The sequence below is a fragment of the Myzus persicae genome, unplaced genomic scaffold, assembly GCF_001856785.1.
Source record: "Myzus persicae strain clone G006 unplaced genomic scaffold, MPER_G0061.0, whole genome shotgun sequence".
Lineage (NCBI taxonomy): Eukaryota > Metazoa > Arthropoda > Insecta > Hemiptera > Aphididae > Myzus > Myzus persicae.
Window position 1 is genome coordinate 415,540 of NW_019100680.1, and position 19,021 is coordinate 434,560.

A 19,021-nucleotide genomic window follows, 5' to 3' on the forward strand; every position below is an offset into this window, starting at 1 on the left:
ACACACACACACACACACACAACACTGAGCGGGGCGTTTATTACGCTCGTACCATAAGGCCACCGTTGCAGGATATAATATATAACCGAACACGAGTGAATTGTGTATAGAACTGAGCGGCGGCGCTCTCCTCTCTCATTGTCCCGAAGGGATTCCGCCCCATCACGCCGTCGTAATAATATGTTTATGTCTATGTATACGCACCCACACCCACTCTCACACCCACACGCACACGCGCACACCTTATGAATATTAAAATTGTATTTTGTATCTTCTGCCGCCTCCTATCATCCCCACGTATCGCAATATAATACACCGACCGGGGCGCACAATGTTTCCCGCCCGATGATGGATCATTAACCCGCTCCGTAATTGGCTATGCAAATATTAAAAACAACATTCCGGCGTCGTAATTATCGCAGTTTTATATAAACAAAATGAAATTAAGCCCAGGCGGAATACATTTTAACGTCTGTTGCTACAGCAGCAACCTGCCACGCCGCCGCGGCCCTCTATAATATAAAACTAATAAACGAGACCGGGTATTTCATTTTTATTTCTCATCCCCCACGGCCCCACCCGTAATAATATCGCGATGAAACATTATTATTATTATTATTATTATCATCCAACGATGTACTATATTGTTATAAAATATACTTGTATACACGCCGGTCCTTTAATTATACGATAAACACGCAGTTTTATCGGTACGCCATATAATAACAACATAACAATATACAACATAATTATTGAATAATACGTTTATACGTTGTATTAAATTCTAATCTATTATAGGTACATTTATTCGCATTATTATAGTTGGTATACAAATAATGAAATAAATGGTAATAACATTTTTTTGTTTTGTTCTGTTCAAATAAATTATCAGTGTTTGTTGTATGTGATAATTATAATATAGTAATTAGTATTAATAATAATAAACTACACTCCAATATATAGAATTTATAAGGTACACCAATTTTAATACCCTTATAGTTATAACTTATAACTAATTCATTTAGGAAATAGAAAATTAATATTAGTTAAATTTATAGCATACACCACAACGACTAAAATATTATATCCGTCATAGTTCATGGTTTACACTTTACAGCTAAGCATCTAATACAATTAAATTTGTATTATTTACTATAATTGTTTATCTTAAAAAGGCAATTTGATATTAATGTAACATTTTATTGTAGACAATACTAATATATAAAATAAATTATATCAAGTTTATTTATATTATTTATATTAGTTATCTACCTACCTATTTAATACATTAAATATATGACTAATGTTAAAACGATTCATAATGTTATAATCATTTGTTAGTGTTTTCAATTGTATCAAGTTATCACAATTTTATTTAAATACAAAATACTAAGAAGTTTGAAATTTTAAATACAAAATTCAAAATGCTAAGGAATTTATTCAAAACAATCTCTATACGTTTTTTTCATTAAAATAACAAGAGAGTACACAATTTATTTATTACAACAATTAATGGTTTCTACACTGCCTTAAAAATAAAAAAATAAAACCCATACTATGAAATGATTGTTATTGAATTTATCATCGCTTATGAATATTAGGTAACAATGATGCTGAAATTTGAATTCCTAAACAGTAAACAATATTCTAACGAAAAATGTAAGTGTTCGTAAATCAAAAACTCTGAGTGTATTCTTGAAAACTGAGGATGCAAATTACTCTATTCTTTAGTAAATTAAATGCCTAGTGCGTGCACTAAAATTTGGCACAAACAAATTTGACACACCCATATCCACATAGGGAAAAGTAGTACTAAATTACAAAAGACATGTTTGGCATTTAGAGGCCCGGATTAAGGCGTAAACACAGTAGATTTCAGCCTGCACAACCACGAATTTGGGGACAATAATGTTCTGTCAATGACCACGATGTTACAACATATTTGAAATCTTAAATAGTAAATTAAAGCCAGTATCACACTCCATTGACAATCGTTGATCCTTGAACAAAACGTTTTGTCGCACGGCCTTAGATTATCAACAAACGCATTATACTTTTAAATTGTTTTATTTCCATAGAACCGACCGTGCCGACCAACCTGGTGTAAATATCTTTACAAGGGGCTAGCCTAATAGGGGAACAAAACTTTTTACAGCCTTCAAGCACTTTAGGTCTATAGATCCTGGGTATTTGGTATGCTATAAAATAATAATAATATAAGAGCTATATAGAATTGCAAAGTTGATTAGTGCTGGTGAAATTGTCCTTAAGTTTGAAAGTATAAAAAACTATTGAATTTGATAAATTCAAAATGGGTCAACATTTTATTAAAACTAGAAGTTAATAAATTTCTTTAGTATTATTTAGTTATCTTCAATTTTTTATGGATGGTTGGTTGAAAATCAAGTACATGGACTCAGCAATTTTAGGAGTCCGTTGAAATTAATTTGTAATTTTTGAAGTACCAGTCAACTTGGCTAATCCAGTAAAATAGTAATACAGTTAATCTAGAAATCGTGTATGAGACAACCGTATTGTTTCTAATGAATATTGTGTTATATCATTTATTAGAAGTCTTGTTTTCAAAAAAATTTGGTACATTGCCCCAAAATTTGATATGGGGGGTGCCTGAAATAGAGCTTGAAAGTATACAGAATAATTCATCAAACATGCTTGCCCCAATTTGTTCCTTCAATATTGAATTTATCCAACCTCTAATTTCAGGAATTTTTAAATGAATTTAAAAACCATATTATTAAATTGTTGAAATTATTTATAGTACTTAAACGTTTTCTGTAGCGATACAAAATTTTGTTTTAAATAAGAAACATTTCCAACATGGTCTTGTATAGTATCTACCTAATTCAAAATTTGAATGAGTAGTTTCAGAATTATAAGCATTACAATGTTTATACTTAGGATAATATTACTTAGAAATGGTCTTACAAAGATATAAAATAGAAGTTATATAGTATTTAGCATTTATTTTACTTCCACAACTATTTTAGAAACTATACATTTTGTTAGAATAATATTAATAACTAAAAAGTTTAAATCCCCATAGCCCCTATATTTTCTAAACCCATTGTCATGAAACTATTATTTTATAGTATATTAAGTTAAATAACTCGAAGAACAAAAGTTTTATAGTATCACATGACGCTCCTTAAGTAGTAAAAAAATCTCACGAGTTTGAAAATATAGTCTTTAAGTTCGTATTTAAATATTATATATAAAAATTCCAAAAATCAGATTTTGAGTAACTGCATTAATGAAGAAAAAAGGAGTTGCGAGCATACTATATTATTCACTAGCTCTGTGTAATGAACATAGATATTTTTATTTTGTTATAACGAATAACTATATAAGTCATATACCCTAGCACATTCAAATGTAATACTGACTATCAATATGATTGTAACTAGGTATGTTTTATATTACATGTGTCGGTTATGTTTACTAATTACTACAGTTTATTAACATTTGCAATTTCCATGGTATAGTTGTAAGAATTCAAAGTTATCTATCAACAATAAACATGTTTTTAAGATTGTAAAAATCACCAATCAAATGAAGCTAATCTCATAATGCTTAGACGACACATAGGTTAATATTATTAGATATAAGGTATACCTATATATGCACCATTACTCGTGCCTCACGGTACATACATATACCTATATTCTTACCATCATATTATAATCATATTCGTATGATACATGTGTCTACGATACATATATATCTATTTTTGTATACAAACCTTTATACCTTTTAATAATGTGATATGATAATATGATAGATATTATTATATCCAACTACTTATTTAAACGTGAGGGGGCGTGTGGGCGTGTGCGCACAATATGTCTATGCTCTCGTGTACCCCATGTGTGCGATAATAATATATACTCATAGTATGCACGGTTTGCGGGTGTTAGGAGAGGTAGGGTATATGATATGTATATATATATATTCATAATATATATGTGTATAATGTATATGTATATTGTGTACACATGATATTATTGGAGAAACGATCGGGTAAGTGGCGCGCGTGAAGGTGGTTGAGGAGGAAGAAGAGGTGGATGATGCTGAGGTGGTGAGGGCAAATGAAATACTCATGAAAACAATCTGAACGACAACCATTATTCACGCCGTTAAATCCTTAATATCGTTGCTATTAGTTTGCTCCCTGCCGCCGTCGCGGATATAACGACGATTCCGACTACGTAGTGGAGGGATGATACGCGAGTTCGCGGGGAGGGTGCGCCGGTTGGAATGTGCGGGTGGGCTCGCGCGCGCGCGAAACACACCCCGACCACCAGTAGCCACGCCCTCCCCTTGATATGCCTACTTCCACCCCCAAACACCACAGCGTGCAGAGAACGAGTATAATCGTAGTCACAGAGGAAATCAATTTCGAGCGCGTATATACTGGTCGGAAGGAGGGAAGGCGTGTGCATGGTGCTAAAATGGGAGTGGACCAATCGCCAGAGGGATGAACGCCGTCCCTGCCGCCGCCACTGCCACCGACTCGACAGAGGGAGGGACGCAGCGATAGTATCCTCGAGGGGCCCATGAGTCTCATTTCACAGCGCGATAATATACCTTATTATAACGCATTCGCGAGCGCCGCCGCTTTATACACGCATACATAGAGAACGTAATGTAGCTGTGCGTTTTATGCGCGGACGAAGATACGCAGGCGCACTCGCGAAAGGGACGAAGATAGAGAGATTGACCAGGGGTGGAGAGATAGAGAGGGTGAGAGTGAAAGAGAAGGTGTGAGAGAGAGAGAGAGAGGGTGAGTGAGACAGGACAGACAGTCGGACCAGATATATTATCGTCGTCAGCCAAACCGGAAAGGACGTTCAATATTAAAAACCGATTTATTCTCTCCTCCACCCCCACCTCGGTCCACGTTTACTATAAGCCCGTCGTCTCCGGCCATCCGCCCCTTCGCGCGCCGCGCCTACCGCCGGCCTATCTGCCGTTCTACCGCCGCCTCTGCTTCCACGGCAGATCGTTTTTCCGACACGCGTCACGACGGATCTTTTTGTCGTCCACGCGAACCTACACGCGCACACACGCGAGCACACGCGACAGTCCGCACATACACGCGACACGCTCGACGCCACCGCCGCAGAAGCTGCAGTCTTGTAAACGCCGTTGCCGGTCGCCAATATTTCTGTGGTTGATTGGTTACCACGAAACATATCCACCGCCACCAACGACGTGTTACTGTTTCGTCGCCAATTATAAGGTGAGTAGGCATACGACCCACGATATTATAGGTTAAAATCGGAATGATATAATATTCATGTCGACCCATGGAGACATTGCGATGGTGGGTTTCCGGACGTCGAGAAAAGAAAGCCTTTTGAATGGGTTTTTTTAGTAAGCAAGCACATAGAATATAGATTACCAGCTATATGTACGTAATTACATAAGATTCGACCCCAGGTAATTTTTTTCTGGACATATATGTTGTATATATGTTGTCTATGTTTTCAAACATTAGTAGATAAGTAAATATGTAGCCGTATAACATAAAAGATGAAAGTCCAGTGTGACTGGTGTAGTCTGAAAATGTGGTTTTCCATATCACATTAGCATGTCTATTGTCGTCTAAGTACCATAAAAAATTGCCGACAATCTTTGAATCATATTTATGAAATGAAAGTAAACTTTCAAGTTTTAATAAAATACCAGCATGCGTAGTTATAAGTATTATAACTGATTACCTATCATTTGGAATTATTTTGATTGATTTGAGATATTTTTACGTTAAGTTCTAAGAAAATGTCTTATTCGTTGATGGTTGATCAGCCACTTGATCTACACTAAATTTAATTTGACCAAAACCAGCAAAACTATTCTTTAATATAATATTTATATTTTCATGTTTCATCAATCCTTGAATACATGTTTCTGCAACTCGCAAATTTTGTTCACATTTTTAGATTGAAGTTCTATACTATCATATCCATTTTCCTATACTGCAGCGATACCTACACTGAATCTTAATTTTTATCGCTCCTATAACTGTATTGTACTGTTTAAAAAAATGAAAATTGATTTATAGAATTTGGTTTTTGTAGACACACATAAGATAATAATTAACAAATAGTATTTAAGGTGTTTTCTATGACATAATATTCAGTTTCATTTTTATGTTCTATACTTAAAATTTAATCGGTCCGGTGTCTATAACTATTTTCACTATTCAATAGTTATAAGAAACCAAATAATAAATAGAAAAAAAGTGACTAATTTAGGTATTAGGTACCTAAGTGTTATTTAAGTTATTTATGTCTTATTTAAAAGGGCATATACTAAAATGTTTATAAACCAATGCTGTTTTACTTAAAAATAAAAATAATTTTACATTAGAGAAGTGCAAAGATTGACAATTTAATACAAATTGAATACATAATTGCATGGGTATATTGTATCAATATTTAATGATACTTTTTTTTTAACCAACTTTTGGCACAGCATTATTATGATTAAATATCATATTCGTATATGAGTTAATATTATATAAATAAATAATTATAACTAATATTTTAAAAATGTACAAAAAACATTAAGACTTGTAAAAAAATACCTACTTATCGTATCTAGATATACCAGATCATTAAATAAAATACAATATTACAACTAATTGAAATATTTATTTTAATAATTGAATGCACAAGTATAATAATAATATGTATACAATATATCCGTCATATCATAATATGTTGATAAAAAGTAATGCTTACTACATATTTTATTGTATGAAATACCTGACTACCTGACTACTTTTAATTTTAATTTTACTATTACCGAAGAAAAGCTGCAGGATATTATTTGTCAGAGAGACAATTTTAACTTAGTCTCAAATTCTTGATTATAAATAGATAATAGTTTAAATAACTACATTTTCAGATCGGTATTATTAAGATTAAATTGAATCAACTTTGGAGTATTATCTGACTAAATTATCCCTCCTTATTCTAATAACTATAGCTGCATTATTATTTATTATTATTTAATATGTACTTAAATATTAGTTTCGTTTATTATTTAATTAAAAGCATAGATAATATAGTCCAAGAAAGCACACCAATAAATTACTATAATTTTTATTTGGTAATATTTTTTTTTTTAATAGGCATCATTGGTATTTATTGTAACCCATTTGTAACCACTTATGTGCTTATTGGCTCATTTCATACAAACGATCCATCAAGGAAGTTAAATAAAAGTTAAATATATTGTGTAAATAAATTATATCTTAATGGGAATATATAAGTAATAAATTATTTAGTATAGGTTGATAAATAGGTAGGCATCCAATAAAATATATAATTTAATATCTTATAAATATTAATTTCTATATCTAATAGTAAAAAATGTATGTGTCTTTCTTCTTGTTTATAGTAATAAAATATAATAGATTACTAATGAAATCTCGCATCTGTACGCTGTACACATTATGCACTATTAATAATGCACTGACCTATCAACTCAATACCTTGCTAATTAAGTCAATTCTTCTAAAAAATTACAACAATAACATAGGTAATAGGTATAAATGTATAATATCTGTTCACTGTTGTTTTGAACTAAATATATAAATATTTGTACACACACTGCAGTAAAATACTAAAATCAGGTCTAATAATAAATTTCTAAACATAAAATAATTAAACACAGTTGATGAGAAATTTAATGATTTATTAAGAAGCAATATAAGTAGTAAATATTTTTAGGGGTACATTATACTATATGCATAGATAACTACATTTTAACTCTACACCCTAAAAATACTCTACCTATCTAAAATTAATTATTAATCTCCAATTATTATTGGTTTATACAAAAATAATACTAGATCTCTTAATATTTTTCTGATTTTTCCACAATATTTTATTCTGTTGCTTATAGTTTCCTTTAAATAAATAGAGGTACTGCAATTTAAATATAAATAATTTTAAATTTCCAATTTAAGACTCTCTTCAGTTTTCCTATTTAAATTCTATTTTTATACATTATTATACAAATTACTAAGCAACATAATATTATAAACATATCTACATGGTATTCATTTCAAGAGAATATGCCGCTGGTAAGATGTAGGTAAAGTGTAGATACAGCCGTAATGCTATTATAGTGGGTACTGGGTTGTCCTGTTAGAAAGACGATTCTAATAATATACTCCTCTATATGATATTAGATTATATATTATGCAAGGCTAGCAGCAGGTACATCGATTCTTTTATAAATAAATTATTACAACCCTTATGGTCCAATATAACTCGCGTATGGCCGAGAGAAAAACCTATGAGTATAAATATTTATATATTTAGGCCGGATTACTGATGTATAAATTACTAGTCCGTTATTCGACCAGTCTATGTAATAAATGCGCTAACGAAAAACAACGGATAAACTATTATAATTTATAATATATAGGTACGTATACGTAAGGTTCGTGCACATAGGTACATACGCAAACACAATAATATGTAGTAGTAGGTATTGTACCAACTCGATCATTTCGCTAGATTCAAATGTGTACCTACTTCAATCACTATCTAAAATGTTTGATTTAAATTCTATACATGTATCTAACCTACAAGAATAGGTATAGCAAATATTATTTGTCAATAAACTCAACTTTCCTTATTTTTAGAATCCTATTATCTATTAAATACTATAATTATACTATTAGGTACGTACAATGACTTAGTCAACATTATGATTTTTGTCTAAAATAACTCATAACCAATAAGTACCTATGGTTGGAATAATAAAATTATAATTTGTATTATATACCTATGACCAGTAGCACCTAAGTAGTAGGTACTAACCGATGACTGTTGCAACAAGAGGAAAGAATTTTTCGGTTAGCTCTTATTTTATTACAGAAACTTATTAACTGCATGAAACTGAATGCAAATACCGTTGGATTTTTCTGTTGCGGAGAATGTAAAAGGACCCGATAGATAATCAAACGGTGCGTATACTACCTATTTAAAGTGAATAATAAGTATTATACTATTATCTGCAATACAAGTATGAAATATAAGAGTATTTTTTCAAATGTATGTCACATTGAAAATTTGAAACATTGTATCTATTTTATAATAGAATGCGTTACACTGTAGGATTTAAATATTATGTATTACAATGTTGAATTATGAAAATGTATTTATTTTAATGAACATTACAATACTTAATAGTACATAGTATCTCAGGGCAAATTTAAGCTAGAAATAAAAATAAATTAATAAATTACAATTACATCTTTATAATTTTATCTTACACTTTATTAAAACGATTACAAAAAATGGTCATTCGTGCTTTTTCAGCAGTTACCTCTATTTGGATAATCCAGAAATTAATAAATTCGATTGTGTTTATTGTATTAATTGTATTATTTCAATATTTATTATAAATAGCACAAACTATTTTTCATACTTAATTTATTCACTTTAATAAAATATTTTGCACATCTTTTTTTATTTATTGCAATGATTTTTCTGTTTATTTAACAGCATAATAATGTATACTTTGTCATCACAATTTAATATATTTTTCAGCTCGTTAAAATGTAATATTACATTTATAATCCATATGTAATAATAGTATATAATATATGAATATTGTTCGTGCATTGCACATTTTCAACCAAATTTATATCTCTTATTATTACCCGTTCTAAAAAGTTCATTCAGATATTACATTTACACACTAACTGAATTTTGTTAGTCCATTGTAATATAAACATTTGACAGCAATTTATTTATTATGTTTTTTTTACACAAAACTTTGTAATATTTGTACATTTTAATGGGTGGAACTGGTTTAATTATCCCAGGATATTGTGATTGCCGCTACATATTTTTTTTAAATCGTTTTGAAACCATATTTTTTTATTCCTATATATAAATGTTATATGTACGTACCTTGTAGAGGTTTAATATTTAATTTATAGAAATTTATTTAGTTATTTTCCTCCCCAGTCTTCATGAGGAAGCCAAAATTTAAAAAAAAATGATAGTTTATATTGTTTTTAATAATAAACTAATTTTTTATTGTTTATTTGTCCAACATTAGTTATTGTCCAACGATGTATGATAGACGCATTGGTTGGGTTAACTAAAAGTAAGATGCACGTTATACTATTGAAATTAAATTATTATTCATTAATAATTGGAGTAATTATTATTAAGGATTATTCTATGAGCTTAAAATTAATTTTCATAATTGATAAAAATATATGGCGCCCTGAGTTGTACAAATATTTTTTTTTTAATTTGCTACTCTAGGCATTTTATGTTCAAATTACTTATAAACACATTTATTAAATAAAAATAGGAAAACATAAAAGAGTGAATACATATTACATACTTTCATATTTAAAGGCGTAGGTACCACATTTCACGATCACAAACTATGTACAAGGTCCTCGTTGATACAATGATAGTTACAGTATTTTGGTATTGCTTGAAAACGAGTTTTTTTATACTAATTTATTGTGTTATAATTACAGACTTCATAATAAATACGCATATTTGAATACTATATTTTAATACTACTTATATAACTATTTATAATAAAATTTAGCAGTTAATAATAATTACAATAAATTATTTACATTTATAAGCTAAATTTTTTTTTCATCTATTAGACATTTACTATTTGTGGAATATTATTTTTTAAATTATATTATGTATAATAATATTTAATACAATTGAATTCAAGTGAACATTTAAACTATTTTAAGAAAAATAATCCCCTTATAATATATCAAATTCATTATTGCTGTTCCCCTATATTTACATCATTTTAACTTAGGCAATAATTGTGTAGTATGTAATGAACCATCTTAACCATTTTGCACATAAATGTGTTTCAATTATATCCTTATAAACATCTCCAATAGTAATTTATCTAAATTGTATATAAATAGTATAATAAAATAAACGATAAAATTAGAGGAATTTATTTGAAAAATAGTAATAAGAATATGTATAAAAATAAATGTATAGTCCATAAAGTTCCAAAATAAAATTGTTTAAACCATCAACAATAAAATAAAACAAATATATTTATTTTTATTTCAAATAAAACTATATAGTATTGATCTTAAGTATAATAGATTTTTTATCAATTTCAAATGTATGAATTAAAAAATACGTACAATTTAAAACTTCCGTGTAAATACCTATTACACAAGGTTTTTAATTTCGAATATTTGTTACCATAATACCATAATATTTCTTCAAATAAACATTTATAAACTCTAATAAGGTATTTTATTATATTGTTATAGTTTAGTTTCATCATCCAGATGACACACAGAACAAGCTGTATTTCTATCAAATACTTAGATTCTATCTGAAAATGTATTTTCATTGTTTATTATTTTGTGTGCAAATGGGTCATTCAAAAATTTCGTAAAAATATTATCATGTGTACAACGATAGTAACCACAATTCACCCCAATTTGTTTATTGAAATTGACTGTATAAGGATTTTTAAATAAAAGTATATTATAAACAAGATAAGTATACAGAAACTTTTTATTATGATGAGATATAATATGTTAATGTACAATGCGGTATTTTCAGAACAAATTGAGGTAAAATACTTAACTTATCTCAACTCGCCGCTGCAGTGTAATAACATATTCGACGTATTAAAATTTGACAATTGTGACTCAGTATTAATGATTCAAATATTTAATATATGAACTTAGAAAAGTTGTAATTGCATAAATAAGGTCGAGAGTAGGTAAATGTAAACTCTTAAGTGACTAGTATTCAATTTTTTACAAACTATGAGTTTTGAAATGAATTTATAAAATAAAACCAAAAACCAAATTAAAGAAAAATATTGTCAAGTTCACTGTTATTTCAAAAACACCAGTTTATAAATAAACACTAATTTTAGCGCTTATGGATTTCTTAAACCCTGTGATCATTATTATGAATTATGATACTACTAAAATAAAAATATTATTTCTTGAAAAATGTCCTCTGGGATACGGAATATTACTTCTCAAACCAGTAACGATTATGGCCACCCTAGCTTACACAAGACTTGAAGAACGCTGATATTATAATATCATGTACAGTGTTTTAAACTTAGATTTGAATAATATTGTGAAATATTAGTAATAATTTGTTCATTTTATCAATTGTATTTACTAATTTACTTCAATGTTTAAAAAAACTATAAATATTTCTATATATAATATTATCTATAATATTTTGTATCAAATTTTCAGCCACTAATAAATACATTAAATAGTACATTGTTAGTTTTTTTTTTACATTTTAGGCAGTATTAAGACTGTAATGGTTCTTACACAAAATATACAACTATTGACTGAGAAATGCATAACTCAACGTATGCTTGTTTGTCACGATCAAACAGTTCAAACCAACCGTCATCCGATCAAGAAGGCTTAGATCGTCAAAACAGTTTAATGTTTACCAAACTTCCATTGCCAAAATTAGAGAATGATTTACAAAACTATAATTTGAGGTTGGACAACAGGCCAAACTCTGAACAGAACAAAGGTAAGTGCTTATAACATAACAGATAACACTTAAGGATTTAAATTATAAAAACGAATAATAATACATGTTTTTAAACCACTGCAATAAAGTAAGCGTGGTACATTTTAAAGTTAAACAATAGTTCCTTTACAAGTAATATTCAAGTTGGAAATCATAATATCAATAATTCAATTATTAATATTTGTTATTCATACAACCAAGTTTTTTTATAGTTGGGTGGTTGTTCAGATCTTGAAGTTCTGTGAAATAAATAATTGCTGTACGGCAGTAGTCCATCAAGTAATAGAGCATCAATGTGTTATGTGTTGATTTTAATTCAAAGTGTTCTGCATATTATTTATAGTTAAAACTTTTAAACTTCAAAATTAACCCAAAAATATATTTTGTGAATGATTCACATTAACTATGAAACCTACCTAAACAAAATAATTATTGTTCTATGTATGTTATTTTAGGTAGGTAGTATTTTCAAAACTGATGTAATACCATTTTAAATGAAATATCTTTTGAAGTGTCAATTAGTTAATTACATTATTAAACTATTTACTTAAGACAACACTAATTATTAAGAATAAAAAAAATTCAGATTTAATTAGGACAACCTTAAAAACAGTATTAAAATCGTAATTTTAAATTGTAATTGAATACATTAATTGTACAAAATATTTATACATTTCAAATATTATCCTGTAATCGCTTCTCATGGTGGTGAAGTTCAAGTAGATCAAAATATGTCTCACTCTTTTATTTATCGGAAAAAATTAATCTGTGTAACTAAATAGCCTATCTCAAACGTCGCGTGATCTTTATTCTATACAATATGTCCGTTAAGTTATCACCAATACACATTATGTCATTATGCTAAAATAATATAACTATCTTCAACAATGTATTCGATTTTGATAGGTTCACTAAACTTTGCAAATGTACAAACATTACGGTGTCATCGTTGCGGACTTATCGGTAAAATCCGGAAATTGAAATAATTATATTACCATTATAAAGATGAACTTTAGTAGACAATTTTCAAAAACAATCATTCAGGCAGATTTAATAGATTTTGGTAAGCTTTCAAAACACAAAAATGAATACACAAACATAGCAATGCCCACATCATGATACTGATGCTATAAATTTAAAACCTCCCATATAAATGACTGCTAGAGATCCTAGCATAGTATGAAAATGAAAATTTTTGTTTATTATTTTTGTATTTTCTGAATAAAGCCAGTGCACCTGCAAAGACGTCATGTTTGTTCGTAGATTTAAAAATTTCAGATGCCCATAGCAAAATCCAAAACCGCACATGAAAATTCAACAAAAACACATTTTTCTTATTAGTTAGGTAAATATGTGTATATAATCCTAGCATAATTTTCAGGTGCCAACTTGAAAAACATTGAATAAAATTAAGATAATTTATGATATTTTAATAATAGGTCCAATGGTTATTGCAACGCAAGGGAATGCATGTGTGTCAAAATAAGCGTTCATTAAAATAATTTAGTCCGCATAAACATTTTTCATTGGTGTAAAATATATAAAGATGCACACAACAATATTATTGAATTACCTATCAAATATATGTACCGTTTTATATATCAACTAATTAGTTATAAATAATGATAACAATTATGCCCTATAATAAAATATTTATTTAAACAATCAATATTCTCCAAATGCTGTTCAAATGTATTAATAAATAATAATCGATGATTAGATGGTACAGCGGATCAAACTATAAGAAGGTATAGAACAGCGTTCACGAGAGAACAGTTACTTCGATTAGAAAAAGAATTTTATAAAGAAAATTATGTGTCCAGGCCAAGAAGATGCGAGCTTGCTACCGAATTGAATCTTCCCGAATCGACGATAAAGGTATGTCATTTTATAGATATTTATATATTCGCTGTATTGTTGCTGGCTTAATAATATTCATAGGCGGTCTAGCTGAAGAGATATTATATAATGGGACATAGGCATAAAGTTGATAAGTATATAACAGAGTGTTATTACTTATTACATATTAGTGATTAGTTAGTACGGAATATTATTTATAAATATAAATCTGTGACAATCATAGTCATGTCTAAAAATTCGTCAAGGCAACTATAATAGTTATATCGATTTTACTGAAAGAAAATATCATGGTAACTTATCTTGGTAGCATGATTTGATGGGAGTCATCCTGACACTCCTATAAGTCATTATTTCCACATCTAACAAACCTAAATATTTTGTGCCCAATTTGTGTCAATTTGTATCTTTTTTATTAAAATGTGAGTCTATTTCACTTTCACTCAAAACTAATATTTAAATCGAGTGCTATAACTGCGTCGTTCTAAATGCAAGAGTTGTATGTTAAATGAGTATAATAGTGAATTTTCAGTTCTTCTAAAAACCTTACCAATTTTTATGACCTTACACTTGGTCTGACTTTGTATCAACCGGAATATTTTTTGTTAGACAAGATGTAATACGGTTTGTATAAAATTACGACAGTTATTGTAGCCATGCAATTGTATACATATGCACTTACTATGTGATTTCCTATATGTAATATTAAAAATTATTGGTTACGAAAATTGGGTAAACGCAAGACAATTATATGAAATGTAATATTTCGTTGTAACCACATTTTTAAACTAAAGTGAGGGTTACGATATTTTGACTTTTTGACCATCGATATAATATGTTATATGCCATAATAAGCAATTCCCGGTTTTAAAATCACTTTCCCAAAATGGAAGGTCATTTTTAATTATAACTATTAAATTATTTATAATAATTGTATGCGTCGAATGAACCTAGTAATATTGTTTTTTAATTTATTGTCATCGTAAAAATAGACGATGTATTGATTGTTAGCTTATTGAGTACCTAAATTATTTTCATTGTTTCTTGATATATTCCTAGCACCTTACATTAATTCTTGAATATTATAATATAACCATTTTACTCGATATCGGTCAGCAGTGTTGATATAAGCAATAGCTACCATTTATGCCTGACACGGCATCTTGCCTGTTGTTTATCTGCCACACGTCAACGAGTATTCTCGGTTAATGATTTCAGGTGTGGTTTCAAAACCGGCGGATGAAGGACAAACGGCAGAGGATCGCCATGGCGTGGCCGTATGCCGTGTACACGGACCCGACGTTTGCGGCCACGGTGCTGCAAGCGGCCGCGGCCAGTGCGCACGCCAACGGCACGCTGCCCGACATAGCGGCCATTGCCAATGCCTACCAGTACTCGGCAGCGGCGGCGGCCGCGGCCGCTGGACCGTCCTACTTCCACGGCCCCGGAGGCGGCGGCGGCGGCGGAGAGTACGGTAAGTTCCAGCCTCAGCACTACGTCGGTCCGATGCCACAACCGCCTCCGGGACCGCCTACCCAGGCGCTTCAGCAGATGATGAAGAAACCGTTCGGGCCGTTCGTGGGCCACCATCACCACCATCACCATCACCATCAGTTCGCGGCTGATGCCGCTGCCATGGCCGCAGCCACCGACGCCTCCGCGGCTGAATCCAGCAATGGCCTCCACCACGCGGCGGCCAGTTATGACGGCCACAAGCTTGCGGCGGCCGATCAAAAAACGCCTTCGACCTCTGTGGAAAACCATAAGACGACGACCGCGGCGGCCACGACATCGTCGTCGTCATCGTCGTCGGCTGCGGACGCCGCCGATTTTTCCGGCGCGGCCGCCGGTACGAGCTGCAAGTGCGGCATAGTCGATTGCGTGCTGACCACTTCCGGAAAACCGGTTAACAATAACGGAGCGATGGACGAGTCTACGCCACCAGCCACCGCTGACCGCTTGCCGTCACAACCGTTTTTCATGACTGCCAGTGCACCCGAAACCGGTAGGGATGACATACAGACTGCGGAATGTTCGTTGGCAGTCCACAAGCACGTCTACCACAAGGAGTACGCCAAAAACAAACTGTTCCAGCCCTACAAGTCGGATGTGACTACAGCGAAACTCAACCTGTAAACTTTAAACACTATACCTTTAATAATGTAGCACACATAAATATAATATTATTATTATTAGGCAGGTACCTACGTAGTATAACTAAATTATAAATAGTACGACTTACCTGTTGTAACACTATCATACCTATTATTATAAGCAACGTTAAACTGCAGTTCACTACTATAATTCCTATATGGTAATAAACAATATAGGTATAGGTATCTACTCTATTCGACAATATAAATATATTATTATCGTATACATACAATACGATTATCTCATTGAAACACTATTAAATTATTATATTATATTATCGCGTACAGGGTGTGTAAACATAGTCATAATAATACGTATAATGTTTATGATGTTAAAGGAGTTCAACCACGCGCTCTGATTTTACCCGTAATACAATAAATTATTAATCTAATAATATTATGGTAACCTGGAGTTAGTGCCAATTCAATGTTATTGTTTCGCTAAATTCTAAACTTCGGGGATAAATGCATATTAAACACTCGGTCCGGTGTCAAAATCTTGATGGCCAAATATATATTCCATTAGACAGCATAATAATAAAACAAAACTCTTGGCGCTTACCCCTTGAAAATTTCCCATCCAGACCTTCATCAACGCAGTATGATAGTTTATTTTATTGGACGTCCTTCGCGGGGTTTTTGTTTCTACACAGCTTGTGCAGTTGTATTCAAATTCGAAATAGATGATTTGTAATGTGAATTAATCACCTCACAACAGCGTAGCATTGTTAAATACAATAAACTGTAACTATTTTGTTATTATTTTGAACTCCATATTTTCTTTTTATTCAATTTTTGGTCTTATCGGGGAATACGTTTTCGATAAAACATATTTGCGAATCATAATTAGGACATTGTTCTTCGAATCAGGGAAAAAATAAGATTCAGGATAAAATTAAAATTTCCTTCGACCAACCTCCAGTTAACTTCCCTTTATTTTGTTCATTACCATAATTATGTACAAACCACATAATTTAAGTAAAAAATATACATGTGTACCAATAACAATCTGCCCTATTGATTGTGGCAGATTTATAGATGTGAGCTCCCATACCTTTATTCGTGAGAGGCCCTGAGTTAATAATTTTAGTACATTGGGGCGATCCCACTGCCTACTGGTATCTGGTACCTCCCTCAAATGCGGACATGGGTTTCCAAAATATTATATAATGAAATGTAGCTTATAGAACAAAACAGACACCCCAAATACCCAGAAAAAATGATAAAGTACTCGAATAACTAATTATTATTCTTTCGTTGTTCTTGTACAATGTATAATACAAATTATAAATATTCTTGGAATGTGTACTGTGTATGTCCCTAATTTTCGAGGGTCTGTTCGATTTGAATGTATAGTTTGAATTCGTATTTCGTGCCATATTATTCCACACATTCATATTTTCCTATAATTTCATAATTCTAACCAATTTATAGTTTTAAGTGCCAATTTTACATTTATACCATCGCCTCCGGACGATAGGTATAATTATTAAAAACAAAGCTCGTTTTGTATGGCCTGCAACACATAGGTATATTATGGGTAGGTAATCAGTGGTGTGCTCCGGAGTTTTGAATGAGAGATGGGGGGGGGGCTTAAAATGTTTTTAATATTTAAATAGGAATTTAAAAATTTTTCACTTTTTAATAACGAAAATGTATTGAACGAAAACATTTTAACAGTCAAGTGAGAGGTTAACCTCTCTTCCCCCTTGAGCTCACCTATGTACCTAGGTATTAACAATTTGTTAAATCCTGCAGGGTCTACTGCTTGTAATTTGATTTCATACATTAATTTTAAATTAGTCAGCAGTTTTACACATGATACATTTTGTATGTGTTAACAAAATAACCAGTACATTTTTTATTTTTATTTAATTTTCTTGCTTTATGTTCACTAATGTTACCAGAAAATACATAATGTATTTCGAGTAACCAATTGATCATTCAATTTTTCATGTTTTATCATTGGTACTTATTAATTATTACCTATTAGTTATTACAAGTCCCTTTATAGCTAACTGTAAAAAAACGATGAACTCTCTAAATATATTAAAAGTCAACTGATGTGAGTATTGAAAAACTGTATGAATAGAATAATATTTTGAATGGAACGTTTAATAATTTTTTTTTTCATTTATATTTTGAGCAAAGTAAGTTATTACTTATGCTATGATGGTATTTGAAGACCGCGTTAGTTTTTATTAAAATTGTGTAGACATAAAACTTCAAATTAACAATAAAACAATTTTTATAAAACAAAAAATTTAACAAAAAAATCTCCAGTGAAAAGTTCATATTTTTATACTAATTACCTGCCATGATTAAAATAAACAAAATAATTTTGTATATTGTATCATTTTCATGAAAAAAATATAATTGCTAAATACAGTTTTTTTAAATGTATGTTTAAACTTAAATACATATCTACACATT

The 19,021-nt window shown here is 30.7% G+C and overlaps 1 protein-coding gene across 1 annotated transcript; it reads left to right on the plus strand.

The window, feature by feature from the left end:
- Positions 1-4,659: 4,659 nt before the first annotated feature.
- Positions 4,660-18,826, plus strand: LOC111040941 (segmentation protein even-skipped). Its single transcript, XM_022325041.1, has 4 exons — positions 4,660-5,260; positions 12,337-12,578; positions 14,299-14,456; positions 15,654-18,826. Exons 2-4 carry the CDS (start codon positions 12,392-12,394, stop codon positions 16,569-16,571), a joined length of 1,263 nt encoding a protein of 420 aa, XP_022180733.1. The 5' UTR covers positions 4,660-5,260; positions 12,337-12,391; the 3' UTR covers positions 16,572-18,826.
- The last annotated feature ends 195 nt before the right edge of the window (positions 18,827-19,021 follow it).

Excerpts from the sequence above, each read along its gene's own strand:
- LOC111040941 (XM_022325041.1), top strand. The coding sequence starts at position 12,392 with ATGCATAACTCAACGTATGCTTGTTTGTCACGATCAAACAGTTCAAAC. Across the intron at positions 12,579-14,298 it reads AAACTCTGAACAGAACAAAG|ATGGTACAGCGGATCAAACT; the intron begins GTAAGTGCTTAT and ends ATCGATGATTAG. Across the intron at positions 14,457-15,653 it reads TTCCCGAATCGACGATAAAG|GTGTGGTTTCAAAACCGGCG; the intron begins GTATGTCATTTT and ends TAATGATTTCAG.